Genomic DNA, 14,947 nt, shown 5'->3' with positions numbered 1-14,947 from the left:
GCTGAGCTCGGTGAGGGCTGCTTCGTGTCGGCAAAGCTGCTCGAGGCGCTCGCGCATGAACGCTTCCTCCAGCACTAGTAGAGACAGTGAGCCTTCTGCGACAGTGAAAACGAGTAAGCGCTCCTCACGCTGCATTTCTATGGTGGGCAAGTCCTCAGACCGCTGTGCTGAGAGAGGGGTGTCTGTCATGCCGCTTCGCTTCTACAAGATCGTGTGCGCTGCTGGAGTACTCCGTGACACAGGGTAGAGAAGATCTTCCCGTCTCTAAGGCAGCCCACCAGGACATGGTGCTGTTTTGACTGCACTGGTAGGAGTGTGTGTATGCGGGTGGGCAAATTCAAGGTGAAAGGGTGAAAAGGACGACAGATAATAAACATAACTCATGAAATCCATGACAAACATATGAGGAATAAAGGCACGATTTCCCTGGGCATTCAATGAGACGTAGACTCCGCTTTTGATCGCTCCACCTCTCCTCTTTCGTTAATCCGTGATGCCTTCACCTCAAGCAGTGAGGCCTAGTATCGCAGCTTGTTGAAGTCTTTTGAGCAGAGTGAGAAAACCTGATCTCCGCGCTCACCGACCACCACAACATGCCCTGTTGCCTACATAACTTGTGCAACGGTTTTTTTTTTTTACTGTTTGTGCTTGCTCTGAGAAGACATGACTAAGCTGAAAAACGGATGAAGTGGAAAGAGACTGGGTGATAGAATAGCCTCAAAAGAAAGCTGACACGAGCACCGAAGGTACTCTTTTCAGCGACTATCGTACCTCTCTAGACCAACTCACTTCCGTGAAATCATTCTCATTTGCAGGAAAACAGAATGAAACGGGGAAAAAAATTAATGGTATGACGACTAATAAAAAAGTCATCCTACGTTGCTATGCTATTCATATTGAGAGCGAGAGGAGTACAGCTTCTTTTGATTGTTTGATGATGAAAGAGAAGAACAAACAGAAAAAACTTATCACCCTTCTTTTCAGCCTTTTCTCAGCACAGACTGCAAACACGGCTTGCTTGGTATCTTAGCTGGTGACCTTGTTACCGTCCTTGAAGCTGTCCAGACGCTCAATGACTGCAGGCGTCTGAAACACGTGGTCCGGAATCTCCGCGCCGCGGTACAGCGACTCCAGCATTGAGGCAGCACCGCGGGGAGTGGCCTCCCACTTCATCGTCTCCAGAAGAGACTTGGCGAGGTACTCAACTAGCTCGATGTGTGGTATGACCACCTTGGAGTAATCGTCATCAGGGTCCGCGAATGCGTCCAGCTTGTGGCCATCCATCTCTACCTTCAGCTGGCCACCCTTGTCATCGAGAATAGGGTACGCCATCAGGCTATAGCACTTCAGCAGACGGTGGGGATCACCGAGATGTGGAGGGAGAAACACGCGAATAAACGTCTTGTTTTCCTTTGACACCTCGCCGAGGCGGCGGAGCACATCAGCGTCGCGAGGATCCATCGTGGAGGCGTACTGAGTGCGAATCCGGTCGTTCACTTCTGGTTTGCGCAGCATGCTGCTGTATATTGTGTCCAGAGCAGCATTGTCCCAGCCCTTACCGAAGAAGGTACGGACGAAGGACACCGAAGTGAGAGTGGGGATGCAGAAGCGCTTCATTCTATCGCACGAAGTCTAAAACAGAGTTCCAGTATTGAGGTGTGTTTGAAGGAAAAAGAAAGTGGGAGTGGCGGCAAAGAATGGACACGTTTCAACATGTTGCATCTCATCCAGCCGTACAGAGAAGCAACTGCTATACCCTGTGAAAACTCGATTTCATCAGTAGCTGGAGTCGCTAAGAAAAAAAAAACTTGTGAAAAAAGGGGGCGAGCGACAGTTGTCAGTAGCATCGACAGCCCCCCTTCACTCTAATGCCCTCCAATATATGTGGAGGTGCATTTAATCTCTTTCATTGTCTTCCTGTAGTCAGTAGCATAAGCATGTCTTTTACAGTAAAACAGAGAGAAAATAATAGGGGGAAAACATAACGCGTCACCAAGCCGGGAAAAAAACCTTGTACATGCACAAAACTCCAAATGCGAATAACACTTTAAGCCGTGTTAACGAAAAGGTTCACATGAAGGTAAGAAATGAAGAGCAACAGGCAACTGCCTCTTCTAGCATAGGTGAGAAATAGCAAGAAAGAGTAAAGCCGGTCAAACCATTGCTTCAACGAACCAAGAAAAGCGGTACTTTTTAAAGGATATATGCGGTCGCACCAGGCGCTCTAACAGGCATCACGGCATCCTCAACGATTGAAAAACGATGGCACAGAACACATCACTGTAAGTGATATAGTAACACTTAGTGGCTTAATGATCATTCCTTCTTCTACGAGCACGAACCTTGGTGTGGTTCCACCGACTTCATACAACCCGTCGATGTTGGCAACAGCTTCTCACGCTTGGCAGCACCGCGCTCGCGCATAACGCGGCTGTAGAGGTTGACGTTCGACTGTAGTAGAAAGTCAAACAAAGTCCCGGGGCACGACTTGGTACGGTGCAGGTCAACGTAGAACTCCGGTGCAATCTTTCTCAGCTGTGTAATTCGCGTCCATGGTATGTTCGGAAAGTCGTGGTGTTCAACATGATAACCGACATTCCACATTACCCAGTTTAGCGGGCCGTAGTACGAGAAGGTCTCTTGCTCACCATTCCCTACAAACACAAAATGCTCTGAAATGAAGTGGCCAGCGAGTGGGTGCCAACTGGTGCCTAGGAAAATAGAGAGGAAGAAGTATAATAGTGGCCACCAGCCCCAGAAGTAGTATACAAGCAGATTAAAGGTCAGCTGAAGAATGTAATTAATCACATGCATCTTCTCAAACTTAATTGTCCGCACAACAGTGGGTCGGAAAGCGTAGAACAGCACCTGAAACGTGAGAAATAAAAACTTGCCAGCATAGTTTGATAGGTACCGTCCCTCGAACTGTGTGGGCACATCGGTGTCGATGCCGTCCCAGCCCAAGTAGCGGTGATGCTCAGCGTGGTACGTCTTGAATACCATCGCATACGGCACGGGCACTACCAGATTCACGAACAGTGCATACAGGTCGTTGTAGAACGGTGTGGCGAAGCACAGGTTATGTGTGATCTCGTGAATCCCCAAGAAGCAGTTATGTGTGATTGTGCCACCCACAAAATACGCGACGAGGAGAAGAGTGGGCCACCCCATGTCCTTCGCACGGTACCCGAGATATATCTGAAGGAGAACAAGCGGCGTCAGGATGCGTGGCAGCCACGGATCAGGCCCATAGAGTTTCTTGATTTCTGCTCCATGCGCTTTCAGCATCTCACGAGCCCGCATCCTGTGTGTTTGTTCTGTGTCGGACCAGTAGTAGTCATCGCGGCCGTGCCTTGCGGACATTGTCAGTATTTTCCGTGGTGAATCTTCCTTGATATCGTTGGCAGGTGTACTGTTGTAAGGAAGAGAATATAGCGGAAAACGTAACGAGGTATTTGACTGTGTAAAAATTATTTACAGCTTCTTGAAGCTCTAATGCGAGAAACCAAAAATCACATATATAGGTAGCAAGGGGAGCAGCGTAAAGTTATACCACAGAAAAACTCCTGCTAAGTGCTGAGAACGAAATTCGGTAATGCTTCTCCATCGGTGTCACATATGAAAACGTGACTTGCGGGTGAAAAAAAAACAGAGTACCAAGAAAAACTTCAGTTTCGGCACCTTCGACTGTGAGCTCAATGGGCAATTGCAGCTCCTCAATCCCCAGAACGTTGTATTTTTTCTTTAAATAGCGCTTGCACTAACGGCTTGCTACCAGGCGTATATTGGAGCTTTCTGAGGTACCTTCCTTTCTTTTTGCTGATTGCGAACGCCGAAACACAACAGCAGGGCAGCGGTGATTACCAGACCCCTCCATGCCCAGGTCAGAAGAGCAGCACCTTCCATGGAGAAGAGCGGTAAATGAGCACCCACCGCCCCTGGCGCTGGTAGCCGACGCGGCTTTTGAGCCGAGAAGAGCGCCGCACTGCACCCCATACTCACTAGACTGGCTTCCGCCTCCACAAAGCAGAACACAGGCCCACCGCACAACCACCGTCCATGAGGACACCCCGCGAACGAACGCCACACCGACAGCATCACAACCACGAGAACACACGCCACACGAGGCGCAAAGGGGGAATCTCTCTGCAGCGTATCCAAAGCGCCTTTGAAGAGCATTAAAAAAACGTGCCGTTTCCTTCGCACGATGCGACACACCAGGGGTTCGGAAATCCGTGTCGACCCACCCATCCCTCCACAAAGCTTCTGCAAAAGAAGCCTTTTTCCTTTCGACCAGCACCCCCCCCACACACACACACACACTACACACACAACCGCACTAACAAACCCATCGACCTCTCGAGAAAACCTGGCCCCAAGAAGCGAAGTCTGCATTCGCTAAAAGCTTTCCAAAAGGTGATAAGATGTTCGAAAAAACGACGCTTTGCCCACCGCAAAACCAAAACCTAGGTCCCCCACCCACCCACCCATGAACAAAAGCAAACCCTGAACCATAGCGCGATTCAGCAGAGAGGTTTTCTAGAGAAAAACGCAATTTTTGAAGCCCGCCCCTTCCCAGAGAAAACATCCGACAACTTTTTCTAGAACTTCAAAAATGAAAACGAAATCGCCGAAAGAAAGCCACACAAACCTACGCGCTGCAAAGCTTAAAGAAGCGTTCCATTTCACCAGCAGCGCCCGCCGCAGCACGCACGACAACCCACAGCCGCCGTCACCATCGCGTGCCGAAGCAACAACAAACGACACCCCCAAACAAGCAGAAAAACAGAAGCCACCCAGACGGCCGGGTGTCACCCTCAAAACAAAAACCTGAGAAACCTTCCCGAAACAGGAAACGTGCCAACTTTTTTGTCTCCATGAAAAAACAGGACTGTCATTTTTTGTTCATGTTTCGTTTCTTTAGCAAACCCCCCCCCGAGCCCTAAACATCGTTTCGGCACACCAGAGGCGACGAAGCCAAGCGCCCGCGGCACTATAGGATCTGGGCGGTACTTAAAAAACGCGGTGCGCCGAACCCGCGGCATGAAAAGCTTTGGAAGGGAAGGGAAAGAACCCCCACGGAGGAGGGAGGCACGGAAAGAACACCCGAAAGCACTGACTACCGAGATCAATGAAAGAGAAACCAAAAACAAAGCCCACTTTCGACACTGCTTAAATTCAAACTGTTGGGGGGAACTTCGCAACAACAAAAAGGACTTTTTCAATATCATCACAGAGTGCAGGAAGCAGGCCGCGACCCCAACGAGGCCAAAATGAATCCGGGCCGTCCGCCCGCGGTGCTGAACGCCAGCGCCCTTCATAGAGGAATCAAAGCTCGACGCCAACGCGGCGAGAGTGGATGAGTTCAGCATCTACTTTCGAGGCGCGATAACGTCGAAAGCGCCCCACCCCCCGGGCGAAGAGTTTCGCAGCTCGCCGACAGCTCTCTGTTTGAGATTGCCGCTTCCTCGGTGCGGAAGAGCCGAACCCAACCCTGGACCACCCACGGTCGCACAAGCGAACGCCTACGGTCTGGAAAAGGTTAAACAGCCCGCGCCACCTGCAGCTGAAGCTGACCGTTTCCTACTTCAGGAAGCGAAGCTCTCGCCAAGTCCCGCCAACACCTGGAAGGCGCCCGGTCCCAGAGCCCATTCCAGTCCCCGCACAAACCGAGGGGAGAACTTCAATATTTATCCAACAGAAAGGTGTGCAATCCGAAGGGTCCCATGGGGACCGCGGGGTGGGGACCCGCCCGCCGGAGGGCCGTCGTCAGGACGGTCTGCCGCTACCCCGCGCCGGGGATCAGGGGCATTCGCATGCCCCCCAAAGCCCCGGCCACGGCGAGCCCGCACCGCCTCCGGGCACCCCGAGAGGTTTTTCCTCGTTACCCCGTGGGAATTTCAACCTTCCCCCCTCATCCCGGTTGCGCCACGCAGGGCAGCCAGACACCGACAACCAGTTTTTTACCCTGGGTATTGCACGCTTCATGCTGGAGAACGCGCCGGACACGCCAGCATATTTCCAGAGCGGCACAGAAAGCGCACTGGGCTTGGCGTGGCCCCGGGGCGTCGAGGTGGTCAGCTGCCGTTTCAACCGCGCAGCGGATAGCAAGCATAAGTTTCCCACTTCTGCTATCACTCTTGTTCACGGAAACCTACTAACCCACCAGCCCTCACATTCCCGAGGCTGTTTTGCAGCCGGAAGGGGCAAATTGGGGCCATTTTGGTGAAGCACCAAAAGCTGTGAGACCGTTGGGAAAAGCCACTCTGGACGGGCGAAAAGCATCGTTCAGCTCTACTCCCTGCGGTATCAAGCGCAGTTGTCCACATGGCTGTCGAACTCTTGGGGTTGTGCGGTGGTCCGCCGAGATGGACGCCGACGAATAAGCCACAGATGCACAATCAGCTTGCTACGCCAACCCAAACAACCACACCTTGCGCACACACCAATTACGCACTCATGGGGGAAAACACGCCATCAGGTAAGTCCAAAGGGAGGTCTGGCGCTCGCGGGCGTCAAAGGCCTATCCCGGCCACCCTGGTCCATTGCCGGTGCTGCGAACAGTGCGTGTTGCACAAACTTTCCCTTCTGTCCACCAGGCGCCTCCCACCGCTGATAGTCGCCCTGGATACACCATTAGTTGTAAGCACCGCTTGCTTGCGCAAACCCTATTTTACCACCACGCCAACCACCCAGCCCCTCGGCATTTTCATCATCGCCACCCACTATTTTTCCCTTTCCGGGCCACGATTTCGCTGGGCCAACGCCTCCCCCCATTCCGGAGGCGCCCACACCCAAGTCCTCCCATCATATTCCCCCCTCCGTTCTCTCGGAAGACACGCAAGGGCCACCGACTTCACCACCATCCCCTTACCTTTTTTCTGCCGAAGATGCGCCAAGCACGTGCGCTCGCTCTTTCCTTTCCGTCCTGCCGGGGTATGGCGTGACGGCGATTTGGATGAAGACAAACAGGCGAGAGAGAACAGGCCACCTTTTCCCGGGCAAAGAGCCCGAGGGAGCCCTGGCTCGTCTCGAAAACAGTCGGGCAGGATGGCATCCTCAGGGAGGCGCTGCACCACCTTCCCCATAAAACCAAAGCGCGCATTTTAACTCTCATTAACTGGATGCGGATCGCCCACCTTGTTCCCCAACAGCGGAAGAACGCGCACGTTTCACCACCAAACCTGGGAAGCCACCAGAACAACCTCCGCCGCACAGGCCAATTAGCCCCACCTCTTGCGTCTCCAAACTTATGCGGCACTTGGCGTTGGCGCGCTTATTTCATGTGCGGCAGCCCCATCCACGCCAACATGCGCATGGGCGTGGCTGCGCCACGAAAATGGTGCTTTCCAGGATCACAGGGACGGTCGAGATACATAGAAATATCCATTGCCACGTGATGATCGCCAAGCGCCCGGGCAGGGAGCAGCAAGCAACCCACCGAGCAATGCAGACGCTAATAACCGTGGTGGATTTCGGGAAAGCCTTCGACAGTATGGATCCCTCGATTCTCGCGAAGAGACCACAGAGTTTCCCCGGCACCCGCTTAAAGCACTGGCTCCGAGGCTTCCTTGCACACCGCTATGCGCAAACAAAGCTTGGAAACCCATTAGGAAAGCAGTATGCCCTAAAGGCTGGTGACCCCAAGGAACCGTTCTTGCACCACAATCAGCCCCCCTCCAAGCCACTCCTCTCCCAGAGTTGTTGGTAGCTTGATTTCCTGACGCGCAGTTCGGCACGTACGCAGACGACCTGGCCATCACCATTCCATGTCGTGGGCGGAATTCTGACGTAAGGATCGGCAACAAGGTCCTGGGAAAAGTGGCATTGCGATCGAAAGACAGCGGCATGTGGATAAATCCGCAAAAAGGCGAAGCCCTGTTTCGCAGACCCCGAGCCACACGGACGAAGGTAAAGTGTTCGGCCCGCCTCGTCACGGGGGGCACGGGGTCCCTGTTTCACTGTTCGGTGGCGGCGTGAATTCCAAGCTTCTCGGCCTCCAACCGGGCACTCGAGCCAAATACAACGCCAATACGACACATGCGCAAAAGCAAGTAGGACCGCAGGGGATGCAGTTGTGTCGTGTTGAAAACCGCCGGTTTTGACCCTCGCCGCGCGATGTGATGCAATTTGTCTTTGGCCATGGCGACCCCAAGCTGACGTACAGCTCGGTAGCTGCGTGGGGGAAAATGAGGGACACGGCCAAACCAAAGCTGATTCACCTGCACGCTCATCTTCACCTGTTTGTCATTTGTCTGCTCTCTACTTTCGATGAGGAATCAGTGCTGTTGGAAACGGGCTCCTTGGGCTTTTGCATCAAAGTATCCCGGAGAGGAGTAATGCTTTACGAACAATCCAGGTTCGCGGAAACTGGGTTTGTCCGTTTGCCACCACCAGAACCTCCGCTGTCAAAGCCCCGTTCCCGCCGGCGAGCGGGGTGGGGGTGGGTGGTTTTATTACAAGACTACTTGTTGGGAATGGGATTTCGCAAACGCCATATTGATTTGCCTTTGGACTATCCACACATTGTGACGGAGGGCGACTTTGTTATTACAAAACAGGTCACGTCTATGGACGCCCGCCGTGGTTTCCCCAGGGCACCCTACGCCACACCTTCGGATGGCAGCGCTAGTGTCCCCAGCACTGCCCAGCCGCCGCCGCCATTCTGCTACCCAACCTTTTTTGCACGACTGCCCGACGTACCGTCACCGAGGACCGCGGCCCCCCCAACTAGCAGCCACGGGGTGGAGTGCATTTCTATGCGTGGGGGTCTTCAGAAGCTTGCCCCTCCCATTGCAGAGATTCTGCCTGGAGAAGGGCGGTTGCTTCTTCACGTGGCCGGTGGCCGATCCCTTCTGGCCGCACTGGGCGCATGCCCGTTGCGCGAAACCTCTGCAGTTGAGAGCGAAATCTGGTCCTGCCCACTATTCTTGGTGAACAACGGATGGGGAATTCACCTCCAGTTTTTGTATGCACTCATAGGGATTCCTTGCAACGAGGTAGCCGATACGGCCGCGGTGGAAGCGGCTGCTGAAGGTCTCTACTCCTCACCCTAAACCAATCCTGTCTGCATCGTTGGCCTTCGCTCCTTCCTTGCAAGAGTGCCGGTTGGCGAATGGAAGGCACAACTAAGGGGTGACTCGCGCATCGCTTCCGCTTGTGGTGATCGATCTTGTGGTGTTCCCGCTTGGCCTGTTGGGTGGGAGGGGCCCTGGCTCGTTCGGGGGGGGGGATTGTCGAGAATCCGCTGCGGTGAACACCTCCGCTTCGGCCAGCTTTTCGGGGATGTGGGAGACTGTGCCCATCGTTTTCGTTGGCGCAGCCCATCGCGGAACCAGGCTGCGGCTTTGCGCGGTGCGCCGTCAACGGGGAATGGGGGGCCAAGAAATCCCCGCAAGGCTCGAGGGATTCCAGAAACATGTCCATGCTGTGGAATCGTCGCGAGCAACCTCCAGGCGTTACAAAACCACGCGGTGCCTGCGCGTGTCCGTTCTGCGGCCGCATGTTCCCCACAAAAGTAAGTAGAGATAATGATGCGACACGGTGCCCCCTCTATCCGGATGCACGCCGAAAAAGAGCACCGCACCCTGTTTGGCGTTCTCTTCTACCTAGTCCGGCCGCCGGCCCTGTTACTTTTGGGGGGGGGGGGCTCGATCAACCGCATGCCTTGGTGCCTTTCCCTTTCCGAGTACTTCGCGCGAGGCGAAGTCGCGGCCGGGTTGCTCGGTCGTGGGTTCTGGCGCTTTCTTCCCTCGGGGCTGTTCTTTTGGTTTGCGGGGGCCGCGCCCGGTGCCGGCAAAAGCGCGGGGCGCCGGATCCCTGCGGGTGGCGTGCCGCCCCAAAGCCCCCCGCGGGCCGGGCGGGCTCGCCCGGTAATTGAAAGCGGCCCATCCTCGGCGCCCCAGGGAGGCGGCGGCCGTGCGGGGGGCCATGGCGGCGCCGTGGTTCCCTGATTGGCGTCCCCCCACGCAAAGCGGTTTCAATCTTGACAAATAGCGACCCCATGGAATGGACAGGAGCCAACGGTCCCCTCGCACAAAGCGGGGCGTGTATGGGCAAAATGTTGTGGGGACGGTTTTCTTTTTTTGGCGGTGATGGGATGATGGTGCGGGTTCTGTGGGCTGGGTCTCTGCTGTTTTCTGGCTGTGTTGGCGGCCCTCGTGGCGGCAGGGCCCTTTTGGTTCTGCAATGGCCAGCCAATTAGGGATGTTTCCGGATCTTTTTTTTTTTCAACAGCCTCCTCAAAACAAAATCCCCTCCCTGCTTCGTTTGGGGTTGTGCTGCGCGGGGGCGTTCGCGCGTTATGTCTTGTTTTTCCTGCCTTTACCTGTCGCCCCCCTTTTTCAAAGGGCGGCCCCGCGCTCGGCGGGGTCACCCCCCGGCCGCCGCCGCAGCGCGCGCAGGACGCCGCCGAGGGACCCTTGCTGGGTGGCGGGCGGGGGGCCCGGCGGCGGCCGCGGTCCCCGCGCGGCCCCCGGGTCGCGTGCGTGGGCGCCGGGGCGCAACCCGGGGAGCCGCGCCGCGCCACCCTCCAGCAAGATCGTTTTCCCTACGCAACATCCGAGTCGGGAGAGGATGGCGATGAACGCAACGCAAAGGGCGATCGTGTCAATTCGGTTTGCGGCCAACTCCGCAGTGCAGTGCTCCACCGCCTTGGTCAGCGCGCGGTGCGCCGAGAGCAGTGCCGCTGATTGTCGTCTCTCATCGCACCTCTGCAACTTGGGGTTCGCTGCATTGTAGCACTTCCTTGCAAGTTGCACGGCATGTCGAGAGCGGCGGAAAAAGAGGTGGTGCCTGTACACACTGCTTCGTCGGTTGGCAGTGGCGAGTTTCGTGAGCAGTGCGCACTCCCGCCGTGCAACTTCGGCCACAGTTCTCTCATGTTTCCCAGGGATATTCATGTGTATTGTGCTTGTGGAACTTGAGGCATGCGATAGTAGTGGAGAAGGTTGTGATCGAGAGCGGGACGATACATGAACAAAAGGCCGTGAGGTATCGCATGATGGATGGGGTCGTTAGGTGAAGAGGCCATGACGTGGCACGGCGGAGGTTGCTGGCTTTACTGATCCGCAGACAAACACGCAAGAGCATTGAAAGCGCGGAGGAACTGTGAGATCAAACCACGACAGTACTACACAACTTTACGAGTTGGATCTGAAGGAATCAGCCAGCACCTACAGAGAGGCGCGCGCTCACACCCAATCTGGAAGAAAGGGAAAGAAACGCAACGACTAGCAATAGTTGTCCCATCCATACAATTTGCGTGCTCTCGCCAGCACCTTTCGACGCTACGTCGCCCACGATGCGGTGGCGATTGTCGCCTCTGTTATGAGCCGAACCCTGACCTGCGTGGTGAGCCACTCAGTTACCTCCTTCAGGCCAATCCACGGTTCATCGGCCGAGGAGGCCATTAGCACATCAAGTGCGACAAACGGGGCAGCTGCACCGCGTTGGCGTCGCATTAGTGTCGTCAGCACCCGCACCCGACCCGTGGAGCACTCGGCGATGGAGGAGTTGGAGAAGTTCACCCAGCGCATGGTGACGGACGCTTGTTCCATAAGAGCGACGACCGGTAGGAGGGGCAGCTTGTTGCCTGAGAGATCCAGTGACTCCAAGTACGGGGCGCTGTGCGAACGAAGGGCCTTACATAGAAACAAAAAGTTGCCATCGCCACCCTTGGTGCGGTTCTTCTCCACCACGTTGGAGCTAAGGCCAAGATGACGGAGGGACAGCGGTGCACCGCGCTCCAGCGCCGACGCCAACTGACCAATGCACTCATCGGTCAGGTTGCAACTGGAGAGATCAAGACGTGAGAGCACAGGCGCGCACACCGCAAAGCCGACCTTGGTGATCTGGCCGTGCAGGTCCACACCGGTGCACACAAGCGACGACATCCCGGGAGCAAAGGGGGCTTGGCAGATGCGCTTGAAGGAGCCGGTGGCGAGATTCACGTGGGCGACATCGACTAGGCGCCACAGCCTTTTCTTGTCCGTTACGGCTCGAAGCACGCGGTGGGCAGTTCCGGTGCTGAGAACAGAGCGGGACACACTGAAGGAGTCGAGAAGCTCGTAGACGCCGAGGAAGCGCGAGACGTCCTCCTCGCCGTCCGTGAACTTGTGGCCGCCGAGGAAAACATCCGTGACACAGGCGCGAAAGGCGACGCTGGCCTTCGTCAGGAGCGCAAAACACTTCGATGTAAGAAGGTTGAAGGACAAGTCCAGAGCAAAGCGGGGGCGTGGTGCGAAGGCGGCCAGCGAGTCCACAAACTCCAAGAGCTGTGGTGCATCCTGCCAGTTGCAAGAGGAGATGTTGAGATGCACGAGCGAGACGGACGCAGCCACCGCTTCGCCGACAGCCGCCCATTGGGTCGCCATCGTCGTCCCTCGCAGGGAGAGGTGCGTGAGGCGCGTCGCAGAACGCACGTACGCCGCCACGCCGGCGAGGGTGCCGACGTGGCAGTTTTCGATGGCCACATTCACCAGACAGTCATAGGTGCGCAGACACGTCGCCAGGGTACGGAAAGATACCGGGTTCAAGGCACAGTTGATGAGATGCAGCTCCGACCATGAGCGACTTCGAATGCTCGCGTTTCGCATGAGGTGGCCAAGCTCGCCCACGATCTCGCGCGCGTCGTTGCAGTTGTCCACGTTCTTGAAGCAGATGCGACGTGTTCGCGTATGGTGCAGCAGGCAGCGTAGTCCACGGTACCGATAGCGCATGTCATTTCCTGTAGAGTAGTAGCCATGCACCACAAGGTCGACCGCGGGGCCAGCGCACGTCGTGGAGTGTGCTAAGCAGAAGCACAGCTCGTCACGACAACTTTCCATCGTCTCGATGCGATGGCGACCGAGATGGACACAGCGGTGCAGGAACGGGATGCCGGGCGTCGTGCATGCGCCAGAGAGGCAGCACGGCTCTCGAACTCGCCGCGGGAGGTGTGCTTGGACGGTCGGCAGTGCTACACGGAAGAGCGCGGACGCTACGGTTGCTTGCATCCCCGCATCGCTGCTCTGACGTCCTTTAACGAGAACATCCGTGAGCAGCTTCTTCCACAACTCAAATTTGAACCCGGCATCGTTCGTGAGCTGCATGGATTGCATCTTGTCGACTGAAGCTTCTCTGCTGCCAGTCTCCCTCTTCTCACTCCATGTAGCGCTTCTTGTCGAGGGTAGCTCTCGGGACGCCGCGCCGTCCTTGAGAGATTGCGCGAAAGAGGATCAGTGATAGAAATCAGCAGACCCTGTGTGACGAGGAAAAAGGAGAGGGAGAAGGAGAAGAGAGAGAGGATGGCGACAGTACTGACAATGGCGAGTCGCACACTAGTCGTATGGTCACCATGAGGCAAGTGCACCCCCAAACCGTCGTTGCTACGTGCTTTCCCCGCCCGTGTACTCGACATCTCACGGACGTGCTGCTCACGTTTCCCGCCCACTTCATTTGCGAATGGTCGCCATTGGTGTACGTATGTCGTATACCCATGTATGTGTGTATCCAGTTGTTCTTCCTTTCCCCCAGTTGCCGGCCATTGAGGTTCCTGGAGCTCCTGAGTGACTTGTTACCTAGGGCGGCCACTTGCGAGCCCTTGCACGCGAAACGTACGATATGGTCGGGGGACTGAAGCAGCATCACAGGAAAAGTCGTCCAAAGAGGAATGCGTGTGTGCGTGTTCTACCTGGCAAGTGCGCGCACCCCAGCGCACTTGTCAAAGCACGCACCCGGGAGAGATGCTGCTGGGATCTACACCAACACTCTCACCATCCACACTCCAGCAAAGAAGCACAGGGGCAGCAACACGCAGACGTGTAGGCTCAGCTACTCGCGCCCCCGCTCTCCAGCCTCGACTCGACAGGGAGAAGGCGAGCCACACTCTTTTGGCATTTGCACTGATAGCGCTCGACGAGCATCGTCATGTCATGCAGAAGAAATACGCAGAGACCGGAGTACAGCTGGACGCCAATGTACTGCAGGAGATCCAGAATGAGCTGAATGCCCGGCGGCACCGGCGACACACCTTTGACCGCCTGCGCAAAGTAGATGTGCCACCGCTCGAACAGCTGCCCCTCCTCCAGCGCCCTCGACGCCCAGGTCAGGCACACGTCGTAGTTCGACTCCTGGTGTGCCCACGACTTGGCCTTCTTGGTCAGCGTACCCCATACGCTTTTCTTCGCCTGCTTCGCATCCTTCACCCGGCCAATCTCGCTGTCGAGGGTACTGCGGAGTTCACGCTCGATGTCGACGAACCTGCGCAGGTGCACTTCTGTCTTCTCGATGTCGCCGAGAGTCTTCATCGACTGCAGCGGCTCGATCGCGCTGCAGAGAGCCGACGTGTACTTGATCTTGGCGCCTACAAACCGCAGAGAGGCGCCAGAGCCGTTCTGCATCCATACCTCCCGCGAGACATACAGGCTAGGCGTGAAGAAAGCGCCTTGGTGGATGGAGCGTTTCAGCAGCCGCATAAGCCAGAACACGCGCGAGAAGGGTGAGCGCGGCACACGGTAGTCCTCGATGGGGATCGGGACGGGTACGAACTGGATCGTAAAGGAGGGGAAGAGGGCGGTCTGTTCGTGCGTCCAGCGCGACCGGCGTAGTATATCAATCTTACGCCGTATCGCTTCTGTATTTCGCTTTACCGTCTCCGCCAGATCGGTCGGCAACACCTCGGCGACAGCGTCGAGACACGTGACGGCGGCGATGTACATCTCCACCGCGTCCTCGACATCACCGGAGAAGTCGAGCGCTGTCGCTTGCTGAAGCACGGCCAGTGCCTCCATCAGTGCTTCGATACTCATCTCCATCTCTGTGCCTTTCGCCCTCTGCTGTGCTCTTTGATGTGACTGTGAGGGACGGCGCAGTGCAGGCGTGTGCAGGGATGAACTAGCGGAGTTGCTCAAGCAGCAGCAACAGTAGCAGCGAAGAAGAAAAGCAGATGTCAAGGAAAAGCAACGAC

General features: G+C 56.0%; 4 protein-coding genes and 1 pseudogene across 4 annotated transcripts; all 5 read right to left on the bottom strand.

The window, feature by feature from the left end:
- Positions 1–1,026: 1,026 nt before the first annotated feature.
- LPMP_261670 (cytochrome c oxidase subunit V, putative) lies at positions 1,027–1,617 on the bottom strand (the record flags this gene model as incomplete). The annotated part of the gene is made up of 1 exon (XM_010701684.1): positions 1,027–1,617. The coding sequence occupies one exon, from the start codon at positions 1,615–1,617 to the stop codon at positions 1,027–1,029; it is 591 nt and encodes a 196-aa protein (XP_010699986.1).
- Positions 1,618–2,328: 711 nt separating this feature from the next.
- On the bottom strand, positions 2,329–3,363 carry LPMP_261660 (fatty acid desaturase; the record flags this gene model as incomplete). The annotated part of the gene is made up of 1 exon (XM_010701683.1): positions 2,329–3,363. One exon carries the CDS (start codon positions 3,361–3,363, stop codon positions 2,329–2,331), a length of 1,035 nt encoding a protein of 344 aa, XP_010699985.1.
- Positions 3,364–10,445: 7,082 nt separating this feature from the next.
- Positions 10,446–11,091, bottom strand: LPMP_261650 (annotated as a pseudogene).
- A 197-nt stretch (positions 11,092–11,288) lies between these two features.
- On the bottom strand, positions 11,289–13,100 carry LPMP_261640 (hypothetical protein; the record flags this gene model as incomplete). Its single annotated transcript, XM_010701682.1, has 1 exon — positions 11,289–13,100. The coding sequence occupies one exon, from the start codon at positions 13,098–13,100 to the stop codon at positions 11,289–11,291; it is 1,812 nt and encodes a 603-aa protein (XP_010699984.1).
- A 708-nt stretch (positions 13,101–13,808) lies between these two features.
- LPMP_261630 (hypothetical protein) lies at positions 13,809–14,795 on the bottom strand (the record flags this gene model as incomplete). Its single annotated transcript, XM_010701681.1, has 1 exon — positions 13,809–14,795. The coding sequence occupies one exon, from the start codon at positions 14,793–14,795 to the stop codon at positions 13,809–13,811; it is 987 nt and encodes a 328-aa protein (XP_010699983.1).
- Between the last annotated feature and the right edge of the window lie 152 nt (positions 14,796–14,947).

This window comes from Leishmania panamensis, assembly GCF_000755165.1.
Source record: "Leishmania panamensis strain MHOM/PA/94/PSC-1 chromosome 26 sequence".
Taxonomy (NCBI): domain Eukaryota; phylum Euglenozoa; class Kinetoplastea; order Trypanosomatida; family Trypanosomatidae; genus Leishmania; species Leishmania panamensis.
The sequence above is the reverse complement of the archived record's forward strand: the minus strand, read 5'-3'. Positions and strand labels throughout refer to the sequence as shown.